The 18,519-nt window shown below is 33.6% G+C and overlaps 1 protein-coding gene across 1 annotated transcript; it reads right to left on the bottom strand.

Moving 5' to 3' along the window:
* Positions 1-1,356: 1,356 nt before the first annotated feature.
* LOC131606883 (GABA transporter 1-like) lies at positions 1,357-6,224 on the bottom strand. Its single transcript, XM_058878976.1, has 6 exons — positions 6,051-6,224; positions 3,889-4,119; positions 3,591-3,688; positions 2,756-2,942; positions 2,297-2,661; positions 1,357-1,747 (listed from the first exon to the last, which is right to left on the bottom strand). The coding sequence occupies exons 1-6, from the start codon at positions 6,169-6,171 to the stop codon at positions 1,367-1,369; spliced, it is 1,383 nt and encodes a 460-aa protein (XP_058734959.1). The 5' UTR covers positions 6,172-6,224; the 3' UTR covers positions 1,357-1,366.
* Positions 6,225-18,519: the final 12,295 nt, after the last annotated feature.

Raw genomic sequence — 18,519 nt, 5'->3', positions numbered from 1 at the left:
ATTTGAACAAAATCTTCAATAGACAAAGCAATCAAATGCTTCTTGACTTCTAAGGTGATGACATTAATTAAATACTTAAGGTTAGCGAAGAACATCCTCACCAGAGTTGGATAAACCTCTATGGGCGCATTGCAGATGGAACCTCTCAAATTTTCTTCTACAAGTAATTTAAAGAAGTCATAATCTTTGAAGACTCAAGTATCCAATAAGTAGGAGGGAAAATCACAATATTAGAGAATTCTCGTTGAATCTAACTTTTTTCTCCATTGTTGAAAAAATTTCAGAGAAGTTGACTGAAGGAAAATAACAGTTGTTGGATTTTATGACTCTTTTAGGTGTCATTGATGTTGGATAAGAACTGGGAGAAGAACTCACAGACAAATAACAAACACCTAGATAGAAAAGATGAAGATTAGAAAAATGGGATGAAGAAAAAATAGGAGAGTATCACCTTATAAGGCACTAGATAATCGATTATTACATGAGATAATCGATTATAGTGGTTGAACATTTAAGCTAGATTAATTTTATTGATGAGGGAGCACTCTGATCAATGGCATAATAGATTATACCTTAGGGTTAATCGACTATGTAGAGCAAAAATTTAAATTTTGAAATTCAAATATGCTCTAATCGATTATGCCTTAGGTATAGTCGATTATTTAGGCAATTTTTAGCTTTTTGCACTCCTTTTGGGAATTTTCAAGAGAATGGATATGGATTATTTCTTTTAGCACCACTAAACTTTTGAAATTCACCCTCTCCCTCTCTCCCATGAGCTCATATGAACAAAAATACATTTTCACCTTTTTACCAACTGAATTGGATTACATTGTCTCATGAAACTAGGATCTTAACTTTTATTCCACTGATTTTATTTATGCTGGAGATCTACAACTCTAAATATTTTTGAAATACCACACAAAGGTAATGTCCTTGGTCACCAAATCTCAACCGCTCCAAATTCGAAATTCCATTAAGTAGTCAATTTGTTAAACTTATGAAACAAAGTGTAATTTTGACTTTTTTATTATTATATTCTTCATCAACAACACCATAACTTTCCCCAATAACATTCCAATTCAAAACCGATTTTGAATAACTTAATATATGAAATAAAACAAAATCAAAAAAATTGTCTCATTAGTAAAGAAATTAAATGCATAAAGACCAAAATGAAAACAAATTTATCATTAACAATAATATAAAATAGACAATATTATAGAAAATCATGTGATATATATATATATATATATATATATATATATATATATATATATATATATATATATATATATATATATATTTATGAAACTTATGATATATATATAAAATAGGAAAAACTTATTAGGATGGCCTAACATGATCATACATTAGCAAATAGTTTATAATTTTTGGCATCAAGGACTATCTGTCTAACAGCTGCAATTGCTGATATAGCTCCCAAAATAGAGAAAACAACAACAATTGTTACATTCAACCAGAAAATAGTACTTCTCTTAGATGGCTTAAATGTCAAATTATAGAAAATTACAGGTAAAACAAAGTCAAGTGGCATAAATCCAAAAGCTCCAATAAGTGAGTTTATGTCCCCAAAAAATGGAAGCATGGCGGCTAAAATGGTTGCTATAGTAATGGCTAATGATCTAGAAATCACTCGAGGGATAACATTGCGTGTCGAGAACTCAAGACTTTTTGGATCTCCAAATGTTTGCTCTAATAATTCATTTGTAGGTTGCAAGTACACCTGCATTAAAATCCAATAGTTTAGTTCTTTAGGTTGATAGATATTATATATTAGTTATGAAACACTTAAATACACAACTAACACCGAGTCGATAAATCAAGAATAATTTTTTTGATGATGAAATAATTAAACATATTCATGTGTCATGTTATTGTTGGACACTGTCACATGTCAAACACCAACATATGTTAGACATTGAATATGCTATTCATTAGAAGAAGTGTCATGTGTCAGACACTGACATATGACAAATATTGAATATGCCTTCTATCATAAAAGTGTTACGTGTCAAATACTAAACACACTAACACATATGTTAAATACTGAATACAACTTTTATTAGAAGAAATTCATGATACTAACATATGTTAAACACATTGACACATGTCAGACACACACCTTATATCATAAGAAGTGTCATGTGTTAGATACTAGAATATGTTACACACTAATACATGTTAAACATTGAATACGTATTCCTCAGATGATGTGTTTGTGCTACAAAGACCATTACTAAATGATGAGACCGTTAGTGTATTAGTTACTTACCGCACTAACTGCCGACAACTGTGCTATAGTAAAAGCATTGCTCATGTAAATAAACCATTTCGGCAATAATGGCTTCCCATTATCCACAAAGTTGCTTAAGATAAGACCTTGAGATTCATTTCCAAATGCCCAGTAACCAGATATAGTAACAGTAAAGAAAGTGACAATAACTATAGCATAACAAACACTTAATCCTTTGAACATCTTTCCTTTTACTGGTGGAGCTAAGGTAGCCTGAATTTCAGGAATGATTCCATTTCCATATGTAGTGGCAATAATGCTAAGAGCATTGAAGATTCCGAATACTCGATTTTCAGTATCACCTTTTAAAGAATAATTCTTTTCCGGTCCTTTTGATGAGTTTCCTATAGTAATATTGGTGAAGTTACGAGCAAAATAATATATTTGAATCACCAAGGTAGCATAAAAATGAAAATTGATGAGTAAAAAAATAAATACCAATATATATAGAGCCAGCAGCAGCAAAAGCACTATAGAGTAAGCAAAGAACTAAAGAGACAAGATTAATGTGTCTCAATGAGTGAAAAGAGGGGATTTGAGCCAAAATCAACATGAAGCAACCAAATATGATGACAAACTCGTAAAGCTTCATAGATCCAATTGGATTTGACAACACATAAATTGCCTGCATTTGATTTATTCCATTGGAAAAGTAAAATATACAAGCATATAATAAAAAGAATAATGTAATATGAATGTATTTATTAGGATTCTGATTGATTGCGATTAAAAGAATTGTGGTCTTCCGATTAAGATTATATGTCCATATTTCAATAAATGTATAAGATTAATAAATATAATAAAATTCAATTTAAATATCTACATCATATGATCTTTGTCTAACAATTACTTATATTTCGACTAAAGAAGCATATGCAATCAAAATTTTAAAAACGCAGCCAAATAATATTGAAAGAAGTCGATACAGATATTCACCATTTTAATGTAAAGAAAAAAATCCACATATAAAAAGTTGTTACGACACTGAAATGCAGTTACAACACCATGAAATTTTCATAATTAGAATATGAAAGTACAAATTTCAAAATATATTCTTTATAATTGTAAAATTTTGGGCTAAAGTTTTATTTTATTGGAAAAATATAATCAAACTATATTGTGCAATGCTTTGATTAATTCACACCGCGACAACCAAAATATGTAACACTGCATCTCTATGAATTGAAATTACAAAAGTTCTTACTCGACTGTGTGGTTCTTATTTAAACCATTATATGTAATCATGATTATGCATGAAAAAGGTTTAAATTACCTTCATGCATTGACCACCAAGAAGAATACAAGCAACTACAACCCCATAGCATACCGCAAATTGAATTGGCCCTACGAAATATCGACCCCACTTGGGACCTGTCAAGGTTAATTAGTTTCAAATTTGTTATACATTTGGATTTTATATTAGCAACAAACATGGCTAGCGATATATACAACATCATATAATTCGATTCATGTTAGAAACAAAGATGACTAGCCCTATATACAACGTCATATAATTTGAGACGAAGGGAATATACAAAATTGATACGAGATGGTGTGTTAGCGTATGATACCTAAAATGTCGCGAGCCATGTCTCGAAATCGAAGCTGACGATTACCCAACTTAGCTTGGTGTTCTAGAACCAAAGATAGTAAATTATAGGAATAGAAAGTAACCATAGCTGCAATTACTAAGAAAAATATTCCAGCAGTCCATCCAAGAAAGGTGAATGCATAAGGAAGACTTAAAAGTGGTGCTGCCACAATAGATGTTGTTAAGTGGTAACCACAGTGTACCCATGATCCTATAACAAAATAGAGAATATAGTTAGAGAAAGATTAAGACGATGTATGTAAATCAAAACAAATAAATAATTTTTAAAAAAATAAGATGTTAATTTTTAAATATTAATAATTTATTTATATTAATATAATTTATTTATATTAATACGTAAATATAAATAAATATTCTTATTAGAAGTTGAAGTCTAGACTATTATTTTTCATTATTTACCTCAACTAACATATGATTTGAATTGTTCTATCTACCTTTAAAAATAAATAGATTATTAATTTATAATATTTTATAAATAAATATTTGAACTAATATATAAAATTATATAAGATAATTTTTTATAAAATTTTAATTAATTTAAAAGAATGAAAATAGAGGATAAAATAATAACTATAAATTTTATGCTATTTGAGTTCATACTGGAGATAGTTGCACGCCTTTTTTTTAGAATGTTATACACATGATTGATTATGTATAAAAATGTGTTTAATTTAATTCTAACTCTAAATTATGGTTAATTAAATTATATAAATTAATTTTATTTTACAACGTTAACTGAATTAATTATATTTTTATACATAAATATATAAAAAATGAGGGTACATCAAACATTTTTGCAAATTAGTTAATTGAAAAAAAATTATTAGAAATAAATTATAAACTTACTATTATGAAACAATTCTTTTATTAATAATATGAACATAAATTGTAAACTTGCCAAACATAATCTAATTATCATGGCATACTTAATAAATAAAAAATTGTAACGTAGACTTTTCTTAACATCTATCAAAAAAAAACTTATCATCCCTGAAAATGACTATCTAAGGTATGTGTGAGTTCTCATTTCAATTTTCTCCTCATATTTTTCTATATTCAAAGTTAAAAAATGTTGACTAAAACAAGCATAGTACCTATGCATCACACAGAATATAATATTATTATATAGTGTGAACTATGTATATTTGTACCATTGTTAACCTGAAATTTCGCTTGCAACCAACAACCATTTGCACCAATTATTCAACAAAGGTAGGCGCAACAAAAAAGACAAAAAGGTATCACTATTTCATTTCTTTTAAGCCACAAGGAATAATACCAATCAAAAATTAAATGATTCAACTAAATTCTTAGGTTCATGACTAATGAATTTTATAATTAAGACGACATAAAAAGTTATATCATGATTAAATTTTGGTATTCGACCTTAAAATCAACTAATTTAACTATTAATTCGCGGTGAATCTATTCATTTTAATTCTTACAGCATAGTTTTTCAAGAATTTACATTTGCACATTTTTCAAATATATACTTTTAAATTATAATAAGTCTACTTCATCAAAAATAATATCATTTGAAATATTCTGAAATATAACTATCTTACATTGCAAGTGCAAGGTTCAAACACATAATATCAACAATATTTATTTTTTTTACTAAAATTTCAATCATTATAATATAGAATAAAAATGGTAAAAGCAAATTTTCGGTTAAGAAAGGCTACTAAATACACCTTCAACAAATTCAACTACAAATTTTTATTTTTTTTTAAATAAATAAATAATCAATAAGTTTTTAACTCTTATAAATTATAGTTCTCTTTAATTTAGTTCTTAATTTTATTTTCATATATTTTTAGTTTTTATTTTCAAAATATTTTATCTTTGTTATATCCAATATTGAATATAAAATAATTTATGTAAAATTTTAAATTCAATTAGGTGATTGAGTTTCATCCTCCAAACAAATATATAACATAAGATTGCATTCTCTTAAATTAAGAAAAATATAACCTTATATTAAACATAATATTTGCTATTGAAACCAAGTAATATTCTACATATTCTAAAGCAATAAGGGGGAAAACACAGGGATATAATGTTCCATAAAAGAGTAAATAGAGAATTTGAGAAGGGTAAATAAATAAGGAGCAATAATACCTTTTGATTTGAGGACAAAGAGAGCACCTGCATCAACATCTTTTTGTTGAATTTGTATAGATATATTTTGCTTCTCTGATTTTTCATGTTCTGCTATTGAACTTGGAAGAAGAGTACTCATGTCTTCTCTAGCTAACAAATTTGTGTTAACAATAAAGTTATATCAAAAGGAATAGTTAAAAACTATAATAATATAATAATAAGTTTGTGTGTAAATATAGTGGACCACTTTGATTAAATATATAATATAACAAGTAAAGTCATTTGACCAATGAGCAAGGTGATGTTATTTTCATGGACCCCTCACTCTAGGAAAATTATCATCTTGCACGGCTGAATACAAATATACAAAAGTTTTCAAATGAATATGAATAGTAAGTCAAAAGAAAAATCGTCCAAAAAGAACTAACAAATCATTTTTTCATCATAATTTTCCTCAAATGAGGTCAACATATTTGAAATGTGTGAGAAATTAAATTTAAGATGATATTTAATTATTTTAGTTAAAATCTTATCTATTTTTATTTCATTAAGGTGTTAAGTTTCAGATAATATATATTTTTATTTCAATATTTCCATTAAGAATGTCATTTTGAATTTGGAAGTGGAGATCTATGGAGATTATCCTATTCGATGTAATGTGTGTTAAACCAATTATCTATTGATCAAACAATTGAAATCATGCACACTTAGTTTAAACTAAACTTGTAACTTGTAACTTGATATACGCAAGTTACAAATGTGTTATGGATTATTGACTTTATATCGTGTAATTTTTATTACTGGACTGTCTTGCCTCTGAGCTGTATAAAGAGATAAGGTCCCCGATTTTTTGAGGCCCTGGACCGTAGGCTTGAGTTCCCTGGCCCAAGGCCGGCCCTGCAAGTGAGGTCCAAATATTTCAAGTAAAAGAATGTGGCTATATATGGTGCTCTGTCACCCTGTTCAGAAAACATGCCCAATAACTTTGGTTACAAGAATAAAGAAGGCTCCCATAATGGAAAGAATGGTCACATAATTGATGATCATTATAGAAACATAGTTTACCATGATGTTTCTTTTGAAATAATTGAGTAGAAGGAAGACATTGATGAATCAAAGAGTACCAAAGACAATGACTCCTACACTTTTACTAAGGATCAATATGAGTTGCTTGTCCATTTGCGTCAAAATTCATCTTAACAAAACCAACATGTTTCATCTAGTAAGATTAATGTTGCTAACCATATTAGCACTCATATCATCTCAGGTATCACTGAATTAGCCTTTTCCTTAAGGAATTCTAGTTTAAGATCATGGATAATTGATTATGGTGCAAGTGAGCACATTTGTTCATCTTTGAAGTATTTCATTTCATACCACCTTATAACTCACATATATGTTAAATTTCCCAGTGGTCAGGTGTCAATAGTAAAATATGTAGGAATTATGCAAAATTCTCCTGGCCTGATCATTATCGATGCATTATTTATTGTTGATTTCAATTTGAATTTTGACTTTTATTCCTAAACCCTGCCTTGATAACAATTATAATGTTATATTTTATTTTGATGAATGTTGGATACAAAATAAAAATAGCTTAAGGATAATTGGGTTGGCTGAGTTCATAGAGGGATTGTATTACCTTGTCATACAAGATACACCTACCATTATAGCCATATATCAAGCCACATCTCAAGTTGTCTCATCCATAAGCAATCCCAAAGAAATCCTTTGGCATTTATAGCTAGAACGCCTTTTCAACTCAAGACTTTTAAATATGCAAAATAATTTTCCCATTCCCTTTCTAAACGTTGACCATGACTTTGTTGGTGATATATGTCACAATACAAGACATTTAAAGAAATTTTTTTCTCTTAGTACAAAGAGAGAAAATAAATGTTATGAGATTTTTCAATTTTGACATTTGGCGACCTATTTATATTCATTCGGTTCATGGTCATAAATATTTCTTAACTGTTTTAAATTATCAAAGTAGATTCACTTGGATCGTTTTGTATAAATCTAAGTTTGAAATACATAACCTTGATATTAAATTATTAACCATAGTTGAAACAAAATACCGTTGTCATGTGAAAATAGCAAGGAGTGACAATGGCTTTGGATTTCTAATGCCATATTTCTATGTTTCAAAAGGAATAAAACACTAAATAAGTTGTGTTGAGATTTACCCAACAAAATGGTCGTTTGGATAGAGAGAGCATCAAAAAATCTGAAATGTTGATATAGTGTTAACTCACATTTTGTGAGTTAATACATGCTTTAATCTTTTTCAGTTATTAAAAGTTAATTGCTTTTCAATTGTTAGTTTACTGCATTTTAGGTTTTTTTATAATATTTATCTTGGAGCACAATAGGTGCTCCCTTTTATGTTTTGTTGTGTTTTATGCTTGAATTAAGGTTATCTCTGCCAAGCTGAGACAAAACTGCAGTGTTCTGTAACTGGAAGTGCAAACTGGAGAAAGAAGTTGGACGTAACAAAAATAGTACAAAAGTAATATATGCAGCCTACACAGCACCGTCTGCACCTGCTATGGCAGTCTGTCACAATATATCTTGCCCCCACCAATGTTCCCTTATACCAGATTCCTTGCTGGCTAAGTTGAAGAATAAGGTGATGGCGATGATTACTACATGGGTTGATGTGATTTCCTTATGTTGGGCCCTTGATCCAATGCATCACATGAAACCATAGCTCAAGTCTATATAAAGAGCTTTGATGGAAATGAGAAAGATAGTTCAACAATTCCAAAAGGAAATACAGAAGATATTAAGTGTGAGAAAACTGGAGAGCAGAAAGTGGTTTTCTTCTTCTCACCCAATCTTGTACCAGCTATTGAGCTTTGGCGCGATTGGAGTCACCTTTTGAAGATTATCCATCTCAATAAGTTATTACGTCTCTCTTAAGTTTATATCTCTTTTCCATTATTTGTTTAAGGATGTCCCTTCTGAGAACCATACTTGTAGTTTGTACTCAGTTCATTATGAATAAACCTTTTGTATTTGAGCAACGTGAAGTTAATATTAAGTAGTTTTTATGTTAAATGATATGTGGTCTAGTGACTTGTTTAATTATGTGTTGACCTGTTTATAAATATGTTTCATTGAATGATCAACTCGAAGGGTCTGAAAACACTTAGAAAGGGGGGTTTGAATAAGTGGTTTCTTTTGCAAAATAAAAGTGACATAGTATTTATATCGTGGTTCGTTATAACTCAACTACTCCAGTCCATCCGCCGAGGTGATTTTTGTAACACCCCAAATCTACCCCACAATTATTAAGAGAAATCAGAGTATAAAACATCGGCGCAAGTAACAAATTTGAGGCATCACATATTCGACTTAAACAAAACTACAATTCATGCTCAAAGTACATGGATACATAACACTTATATCGGAGGAAACTCATAATTCATTGAACATCTAAATCCAAACAAATTCATCATATTGCAGCGGAATCCAAATAACAACACAATATCCAAATCTTGTATTCTTGTGAACATGGCACAATAGGCCTAAAACATGCCCACACAACATAACATCAAAGTTCAAGAAAAGATAAACAACATAAAACAAGACACAAGCAAGTATCGCAACATCCCCCCCCCCCGAGTGCTACATATCAGAGCATTGACACACCGACTCGAGCTATAAGGTACACGGCTACTCCACGTCGTTACCTGCACGTTACCAACGGAGGGTAACATTCAAACATCACGAACAACCACAGAATGCATGATATAAACACGAATACAATACATATTATGGGTCTTATAACATCATAACATCTTCAATCATGCTTAGATTCATAATCTCATAGAAGTTAATCATAAACCCTAACAATCTCTATTCACTTCTACACAATCATGGATAACAACATACAATCAAAACCCCACCCAAAACATCATCATACATCCCTTTAGCATGAAAGAATCCCACCCTTACCTTAGGTTTTGGATTGAAGCCAACTCTATCTTCAACCTTGAGATTCTCCTCTTCTCTCCTCTATTCTCTCTTCTTTCACCACTTTGTCAAAATGAGCTTCTAAGTCTAAAACCCCTAAAAACCCTTGTTTTGTTAAACCCTTACTATCTTAAATTACTAATGGGCTCTAATTAACACCCCTCACTTACTAATACCAACTTAGGCCCAATAATCAACAACACTCACTATCTTATATTATATACTAATAATTCCCAAATAAAACAACATAAAATCAATTAAGCATATAATTAACACATAGATCAAAATTAATTCAATGTAAATCACTTAAATAAGGAATTAAAGAAAAACGGTCGTTACAACTCTCCCCCACTTAGAATATTTTCGTCCTCGAAAATTACCTCAATCGAATAACTCAGGATACGACTCGCGCATCTTGCTCTGCAGTTCCCACGTCATACTTTCACCGGTAGTTCCCGACCAAACCACCTTTACCAAAGCAATCTCTTTTCCTCTAAGCGCCTTCGTCTCTCGATCCTCAATTCTTATCGGCATAGTCTCCACCGTGAGATTATCCCGCACTTGTACATCATCCATATGAATTACATGCGAAGGATCAGGAATGTACTTCCGGAGTTGCGACACGTGAAACACATCATGCAAATTCGAAAGATTAGGCGGTAAAGCCACCCTATACGCCACATTACCAACCCTCTCTGAAATCTGATACGGTCCAATAAAACGAGGAGTGAGCTTCTTCGACTTCAAAGCTCGTCCTACACCGGTAACCGGCGTAACTCTCAAGAATACGTGATCACCAGCTTGGAATTCTAAATCTTTCCTCCTCTTGTCATGATAACTCTTCTGCCTACTTTGCGAAGTCTTCATCTTCTCACGGATCAACTTAACCTTCTCGGTAGTTTCTCGAACAATCTCAGGTCCAAGTACTACACTCTCACCCGTTTCATGCCAACACAACGGAGTCCTACATCTCCGACCATACAACGCTTCAAACGGTGCCATACCGATACTCGAATGGTAACTATTGTTGTATGTGAACTCTATCATTGGAAGATAAGTATCCCACATACCTCCCTGCTCAAGAACACAAGATCTCAACAAGTCCTCCAAAGATTGAATCGTTCTCTCCGTTTGACCATCGGTCTGAGGATGATACGCCGAACTCAACCTCAACTTAGAACCCAACGCCTCTTGCAAACTCTTCCAAAAATCTGAAGTGAACCTCGGATCTCTATCCGAAACAATACACAAAGGAACACCATGCAACTTCACAATCACACGGACATAAATTTCCGCCAACTTTGAAACCGGATAATTGATGTTAATAGGTATGAAATGAGCCGACTTCGTAAGCCTATCAACAATCACCCAAATCGAATCATGTCCTCTCATGGTATTCGGCAAACTTGTCACAAAATCCATGGAAATACTATCCCATTTCCATTCCGGGACTTCCAACGGTTGCATTAAACCAGCAGGCTTCTGATGTTCAACCTTCGACTTCTGACAAGTCAAACATGCATACACAAACTGAGCTATGTCACGCTTCATTCCAGGCCACCAAAACAAACTCTTCAAATCTTGGTACATCTTCGTAGCTCCGGGATGAATACTCAGATTACTCTTATGACCTTCCTCAAGAATAGATCTTTTCAAATCCACATCATCAGGTATACAAATCCGATCATGAAACCTCAACACACCATGCACATCCAACTTGAAATCACCATTCTCAGCTTGATCGACTCCAATCATCGAATCAACCAATTTCATATCCAACTTCTGGGCTCCCTTGATACTATCCAGAAAATCATTGTTAATCTTCAACATACCCAATCGAACACTCGTAGGGGTCACTTCACATACCAAACTCATATCTCTAAATTGCTCAATTAATTCCAACTCCTTAACCATCATTGTCGACATATGCAAAGTCTTGCGACTCAAGGCATCGGCAACAACATTAGCTTTTCCTGGATGATAATTTAAACTGAAATCATAATCTTTCAACAGCTCTAACCACCTTCGTTGTCTCATATTCAATTCCTTCTGATCAAACAAATACTTTAAGCTCTTATGGTCGCTAAAGACTTCAAATCTAGAACCATATAGATAATGCCTCCAAATCTTCAACACGAACACTACAGCAGCAAGTTCCAAATCATGCGTAGGATAGTTCTTCTCATGAACTCTCAACTGTCTTGATGCATAAGCAACAACTTTACCATTTTGCATGAGCACACCTCCTAAACCCATCTTAGAAGCATCACAATAAACCACAAACGATCCTTCCGGATTAGGCAATATCAAAATCGGTGCCGACGTCAACCTTTTCTTCAACTCGGTAAAACTATCTTCACAAGAAACGTCCCACACGAAAGCCTTACCCTTACAAGTCAACTTAGTCAACGGAAGGGCTAACTTAGAGAAACCTTCAATGAACCTTCTATAATAACCAGCTAGTCCCAAAAAGCTTCGAATCTCGGTAGCCGACTTAGGAGTATCCCATCTCAACACGGCATCAACTTTAGACGGATCCACGGCAATGCCATCACCAGAAATGACATGCCCCAGAAAACTAACTTCCTTCAGCCAGAACTCACACTTGGATAACTTAGCATACAACTTCTTCTCTTTCAAGACTTGCAATGTTAACTTCAAATGCTCAGCATGATCTGATTCTGATTTAGAGTATATCAAAATATCATCAATGAACACCACCACAAAACGATCCAGATACTCATGAAAAATACGGTTCATGTACTCCATAAATACTCCAGGTGCATTAGTAACACCAAAGGGCATCACGGAATACTCATAATGTCCATAACGGGTTCTGAAAGCCGTCTTTTGCATATCCTCATCTTTCACTTTAATCTGATGGTAACCCGACCTCAAATCGATCTTGCTAAACACACGAGCACCAACCAATTGATCCATCAAGTCATCAATTCTTGGAAGTGGATACTTGTTCTTGATTGTCACCTTATTCAACTGACGATAATCAATACAAAGTCTCATACTTCCATCCTTCTTCTTAACCAATAACACTGGAGCTCCCCACGGCGACACACTAGGTCTCACAAACCTCTTCTCAAGCAATTCTTCCAACTGCTTCTTCAATTCTGACAATTCAGATGCAGACATCTTGTACGGTGCCATAGACACCGGTCTAGTGCCAGGTACCAATTCAATAGAGAACTCAACTTCTCTCTCAGGCGGTACATCAGGAATTTCATCAGGGAAAACTTCAGGAAAATCGCACACCACCTTCAATTCCTCTATGATCGCTTGGTTCTCCACAGACATTGATGCAACCAAAGCAAACACTTGAACATCTTCTTTCATCAACAAACGAAACTGTCTGGTCGATAACAACTCTAGGCTTTCCTCTTCAGGAGAAGAAAACCTCACAGACTTATCATAGCAATTGATGTGAACACGGTTATGCTCTAACCAGTTTATCCCCAAGATCACATCCAAACCTCTCAACGGCAAGCACACAAAATCAACAAAAAAGTCTCTATCAAAAATCGACACGGGACACTTCAAGCACACAAGAGAAGTGGTCACCGAACCCTTAGCCGGAGTATCGACAACCATCTCTCCGTTCATAGCAGACAACACAAGACCCAATCGATTAACACAATCAGAAGATATAAAGCAATGAGAAGCACCGGTATCAATAATAGTAATTAAAGGAATGCTATTAATGAAACAAGTACCTCTGATGAGCGAATCCTCACTAGTGGTCTGAGTTCCTGACAAGGCAAACACCTTTCCACTAGATTGCTCCTTCTTTGGTTTCTGACACTTGCTTCCAATATGTCCTTCTTCACCACAGTTGAAACACACCATCTGCTTATGCCTGCAAGCAGGTGACGTATGTCCAGTCTCTCCACAACGGTAACACCTCATGGCACCAGCAGTACACACAGTGCTCTTATGGCCAACCTTGCCACACTTGAAGCACGTAACACCAGCAGGTGCATCTCCCCCACTAGTTCTCTTGCCATCAGTAACTTTCTGCTTACCCTTTCCACTCGGAACGTCATAAGGCTTACCACGACCTTGATAACCCTTTCCCCTCTTCTCACTTATCACACGATAATGCGCATTGTTGTCCTCTTCATAGATCCGACAACAATCAACCAAATCAGCAAAGATGCGAATCTTCTGGTAACTAATCGCCTTCTTAATCTCTGGACGCAACCCATTCTCAAACTTAATGCACTTGGAAAACTCACCATTCGGTCCATCATAGTATTGGTAAAACTTAGCCAATTCACCAAACTTAGCAGCATACTCCACCACCGATTTGTTCCCTTGACTTAGCTCAAGAAATTCAATTTCCTTCTTGCCACGGACATCTTCAGGAAAGTACTTCCTTAAGAACTCCATGCGAAACACAATCCAAGAGATATCTTCACCACTCGCTTCCAATCTCCTACGGGTCTCTAGCCACCAATCATCCGCCTCAACCGCTAGCATATGAGTCCCATACCGAACCTTCTGTTCAGGAGTGCAATCCATGACACGAAAAATCCTCTCAATCTCTTTAAGCCATGTCAAAGCGCCATCAGGATCATAAGTTCCCTTAAACACAGGAGGGTTCTCTCTTTGGAAGGTAGCCAAACTCCGAGAAGCATCACTCTCTCCACCATGCTGTTGGTTATCCAAAACTTGAGCCATTGCTTCCAAAGCAGCAGCTATTGCAGCATCATTCCTTCCCGCCATCTCAACTCTTCACTACGACACAAAAGCAATCAGTACAAAACAACAATACAAAATTGTTAGACCACACTACGACACGACACATGGCCAGACAAGACCGACCTGCTCTGATACCACTAATGTAACACCCCAAATCTACCCCACAATTATTAAGAGAAATCAGAGTATAAAACATCGGCGCAAGTAACAAATTTGAGGCATCACATATTCGACTTAAACAAAACTACAATTCATGCTCAAAGTACATGGATACATAACACTTATATCGGAGGAAACTCATAATTCATTGAACATCTAAATCCAAACAAATTCATCATATTGCAGCGGAATCCAAATAACAACACAATATCCAAATCTTGTATTCTTGTGAACATGGCACAATAGGCCTAAAACATGCCCACACAACATAACATCAAAGTTCAAGAAAAGATAAACAACATAAAACAAGACACAAGCAAGTATCGCAACATCCCCCCCCCCCCCCGAGTGCTACATATCAGAGCATTGACACACCGACTCGAGCTATAAGGTACACGGCTACTCCACGTCGTTACCTGCACGTTACCAACGGAGGGTAACATTCAAACATCACGAACAACCACAGAATGCATGATATAAACACGAATACAATACATATTATGGGTCTTATAACATCATAACATCTTCAATCATGCTTAGATTCATAATCTCATAGAAGTTAATCATAAACCCTAACAATCTCTATTCACTTCTACACAATCATGGATAACAACATACAATCAAAACCCCACCCAAAACATCATCATACATCCCTTTAGCATGAAAGAATCCCACCCTTACCTTAGGTTTTGGATTGAAGCCAACTCTATCTTCAACCTTGAGATTCTCCTCTTCTCTCCTCTATTCTCTCTTCTTTCACCACTTTGTCAAAATGAGCTTCTAAGTCTAAAACCCCTAAAAACCCTTGTTTTGTTAAACCCTTACTATCTTAAATTACTAATGGGCTCTAATTAACACCCCTCACTTACTAATACCAACTTAGGCCCAATAATCAACAACACTCACTATCTTATATTATATACTAATAATTCCCAAATAAAACAACATAAAATCAATTAAGCATATAATTAACACATAGATCAAAATTAATTCAATGTAAATCACTTAAATAAGGAATTAAAGAAAAACGGTCGTTACAATTTTGCCTCTCTCAGTCGAGGACTTAATCCACTAATCAAAAACTGATTACAACAATCCAAAAAGGCAACAACCAACGTCTTCTTGAGAATCTTAACCACAACGTGGTAACTCAAGGAATACAAACTTTGACTTCTTGAGAATCCTAACCACAACTTGGTTACTCAAGAAACAATTACAAACAGAATTTCTAACAAGTGATCTTAAGTGCTTCTTAATCTAAGCAGTATCACAACTGTGATTTTCATTAAGTTTAGTACAAAGAAAATGAACTTTAAACTTATACTTTGAACAATAATATTTTCTTTCAGAATAAGTGTTCAAGTATGAGAAATTTCTTTGAACGAGCTTGCTTGTATCTTGCGTGTGTTTCTATTTCATGTAAGAGCTCTCTTGTATATTGTCTGTGTATTTCTCTTTCAAATGATCTTCTATTTATAACGTTTTGAGGATTTCGTTTGATGCTGGATAATAAGCTATCTTAGCCTCTCATTTTTGCGTGTTATCTTGGATAAACTTGCTTTCCACGCTTCTTGTGACTTGTTGCTAAATCTGCTTTTAGCTGTTACTAATCATTATGTCTTCAACGAAAATCTTTCTTCTGTCAGAGTAATCTATCTTTGTATTTCTTCAAGAAAACTTCTTTCTGATTTTGTAGAGATAACGCTTATTAGAATTATGCTTCAGCGGTTGGTGCTTTAAGAAGTTTCTTCATTAGAACTTCTTTAGACTTCAGAGTGACTATTTTTCAGCATTTGTATGTAGTCCAAGTTCTGATGGTACTTGTTTTGCTTGAACTTCAGCATATGTATAGAACTTCTTCTGAAATAAGAGATATATAATTAGAGTATCATATTTACTTATACAAAATTTATTAAATTTGTTATCATCAAAACACTAAGTTAAGATTAGAACCAAACTATGTTCTAACAATCTCCCCCTTTTTGATGATGACAAAACATTTAATTTCTGATCAAAAATTTTGTATATAAGAGAAACGATCTCCCCCTGAGATATATAATCTCCCCTCGAGGTTTATAATCCCCCCCTGAAATAAATACTTAGAGAGAAATGTAAAAGATAACTTCCCTGAGTATTTTTCTCTTCTGTATGTTTCTTCAGAAGATTTACTGATACAACTTTACAAGGCGCGCTTCTTTAGAAGATCTTATCCTTTCTTTCAGATATTGTATAGAGCATTTGCTTTAGAAGATCTTATCGAGCATAATGAGTTCTTGTGCTTCTTTTGAGGATTCATCATATTTTCTTTCAAATATGATGTTCATTATATTTCTTTAGAAGTTCTTTCTTTCAGAATTTATTTTACCTGCAGACTTTCAGAAAGAAACTTTTTGTACTTTGTACTTTGTTAAAAATGTTTGAGATTTTATCCCAGTAACTTTTATGTTTTAATCTGATCAAAATTTCACTTTCTCCCCCTTTTTGTCATAATTAAAAAAGCGTAAAAAATATGGACGAGACAAAATAGTAACAGACTTCATTGATAGGAAATAGAAAACATGTAATAGAAATATATTAAGATAAACACGAAGGGCCTATTTTTACAATAATCTGATTATCTCCTAGTTTCCATGATTTACCGCTTTTTCAGATTCTTTCCAGAGATTACTTTTCCAGATGTAGATTCTAGAATGTCAAATTGTTGAGCCTCACTCAGATACTTAATCAGATTGTTTCTGCTAAAACTGCTGAGATGAGTCTTCCAAACGGGACCCAGTAATATCTGACCTTCTGATCATCCCTTGTTTCTTTGACACTGTCCTTCAGATGTTTGAACAGAGTATGAGGAACGTGAACTTTCTTCTTTTGGGAAATGAAGAATAACAGAAACTGTTGATCAGCGTTGAGGTACTCAGAGGCTGGAGTGAGTTTCTTGTGATTTATGGTTTCCAAAATGATCTTAGCCCAGACTTTGAGATTTTTCTTTAAATATTTAATTCTTATAGAGGATTCACCATCACCAGGAATTTCTTTTGTTACAAGGGATCAGTTCAAACATTTTTCAGCCATTTCTGTGCATTTTATCCTATTTCCATCATGCCATATAAGTTTTTCAATTAATTCTTCAGTAATGGCAATCTTCTTACCCATTACGTATGAAGAAAATGCATTCTCACCAACAGTAGCATGTATCCATAATTCTTTTACCAGTTTCGTATAGACTGGACCATGAAGAAGATCGAAGAACCTATACCATCCTTGGGCTTCAATATCAGCAGTTAGATCACACCCATTTTCTTTTCAAGCTTTGAAATTCTAGTTGTGCTTCACAAAGAACTTCCAGATTCTCAGTATTTGAAGTGAGGGTTCTGATAGGTTTCACGTAGTCTTCATACGTTTCGAAAGTATCATTAGCAAGGGTAAATGAGGATGATGAATACTCCATTGTTCACAAGGTTTCGTTGATTTGAGCGAAAAAACGTAATTAAGGTGTTTGAGAAGATAGAAGAATGTGCATAAAAATAGATAGATATATAAGAAAAACGCATGCATTGAAAAATAAAAGAAACAATTAAGCAAGGAAATAATTATTAAGTAGCATTAATTGCATTAATTGATTCCGACAATTTAGGGA

This window comes from Vicia villosa, linkage group LG5 (assembly GCF_029867415.1).
Source record: "Vicia villosa cultivar HV-30 ecotype Madison, WI linkage group LG5, Vvil1.0, whole genome shotgun sequence".
NCBI lineage: Eukaryota > Viridiplantae > Streptophyta > Magnoliopsida > Fabales > Fabaceae > Vicia > Vicia villosa.
Note: the sequence above shows the minus strand (reverse complement) of the source record. Positions and strands in the feature narration are given on the sequence as shown.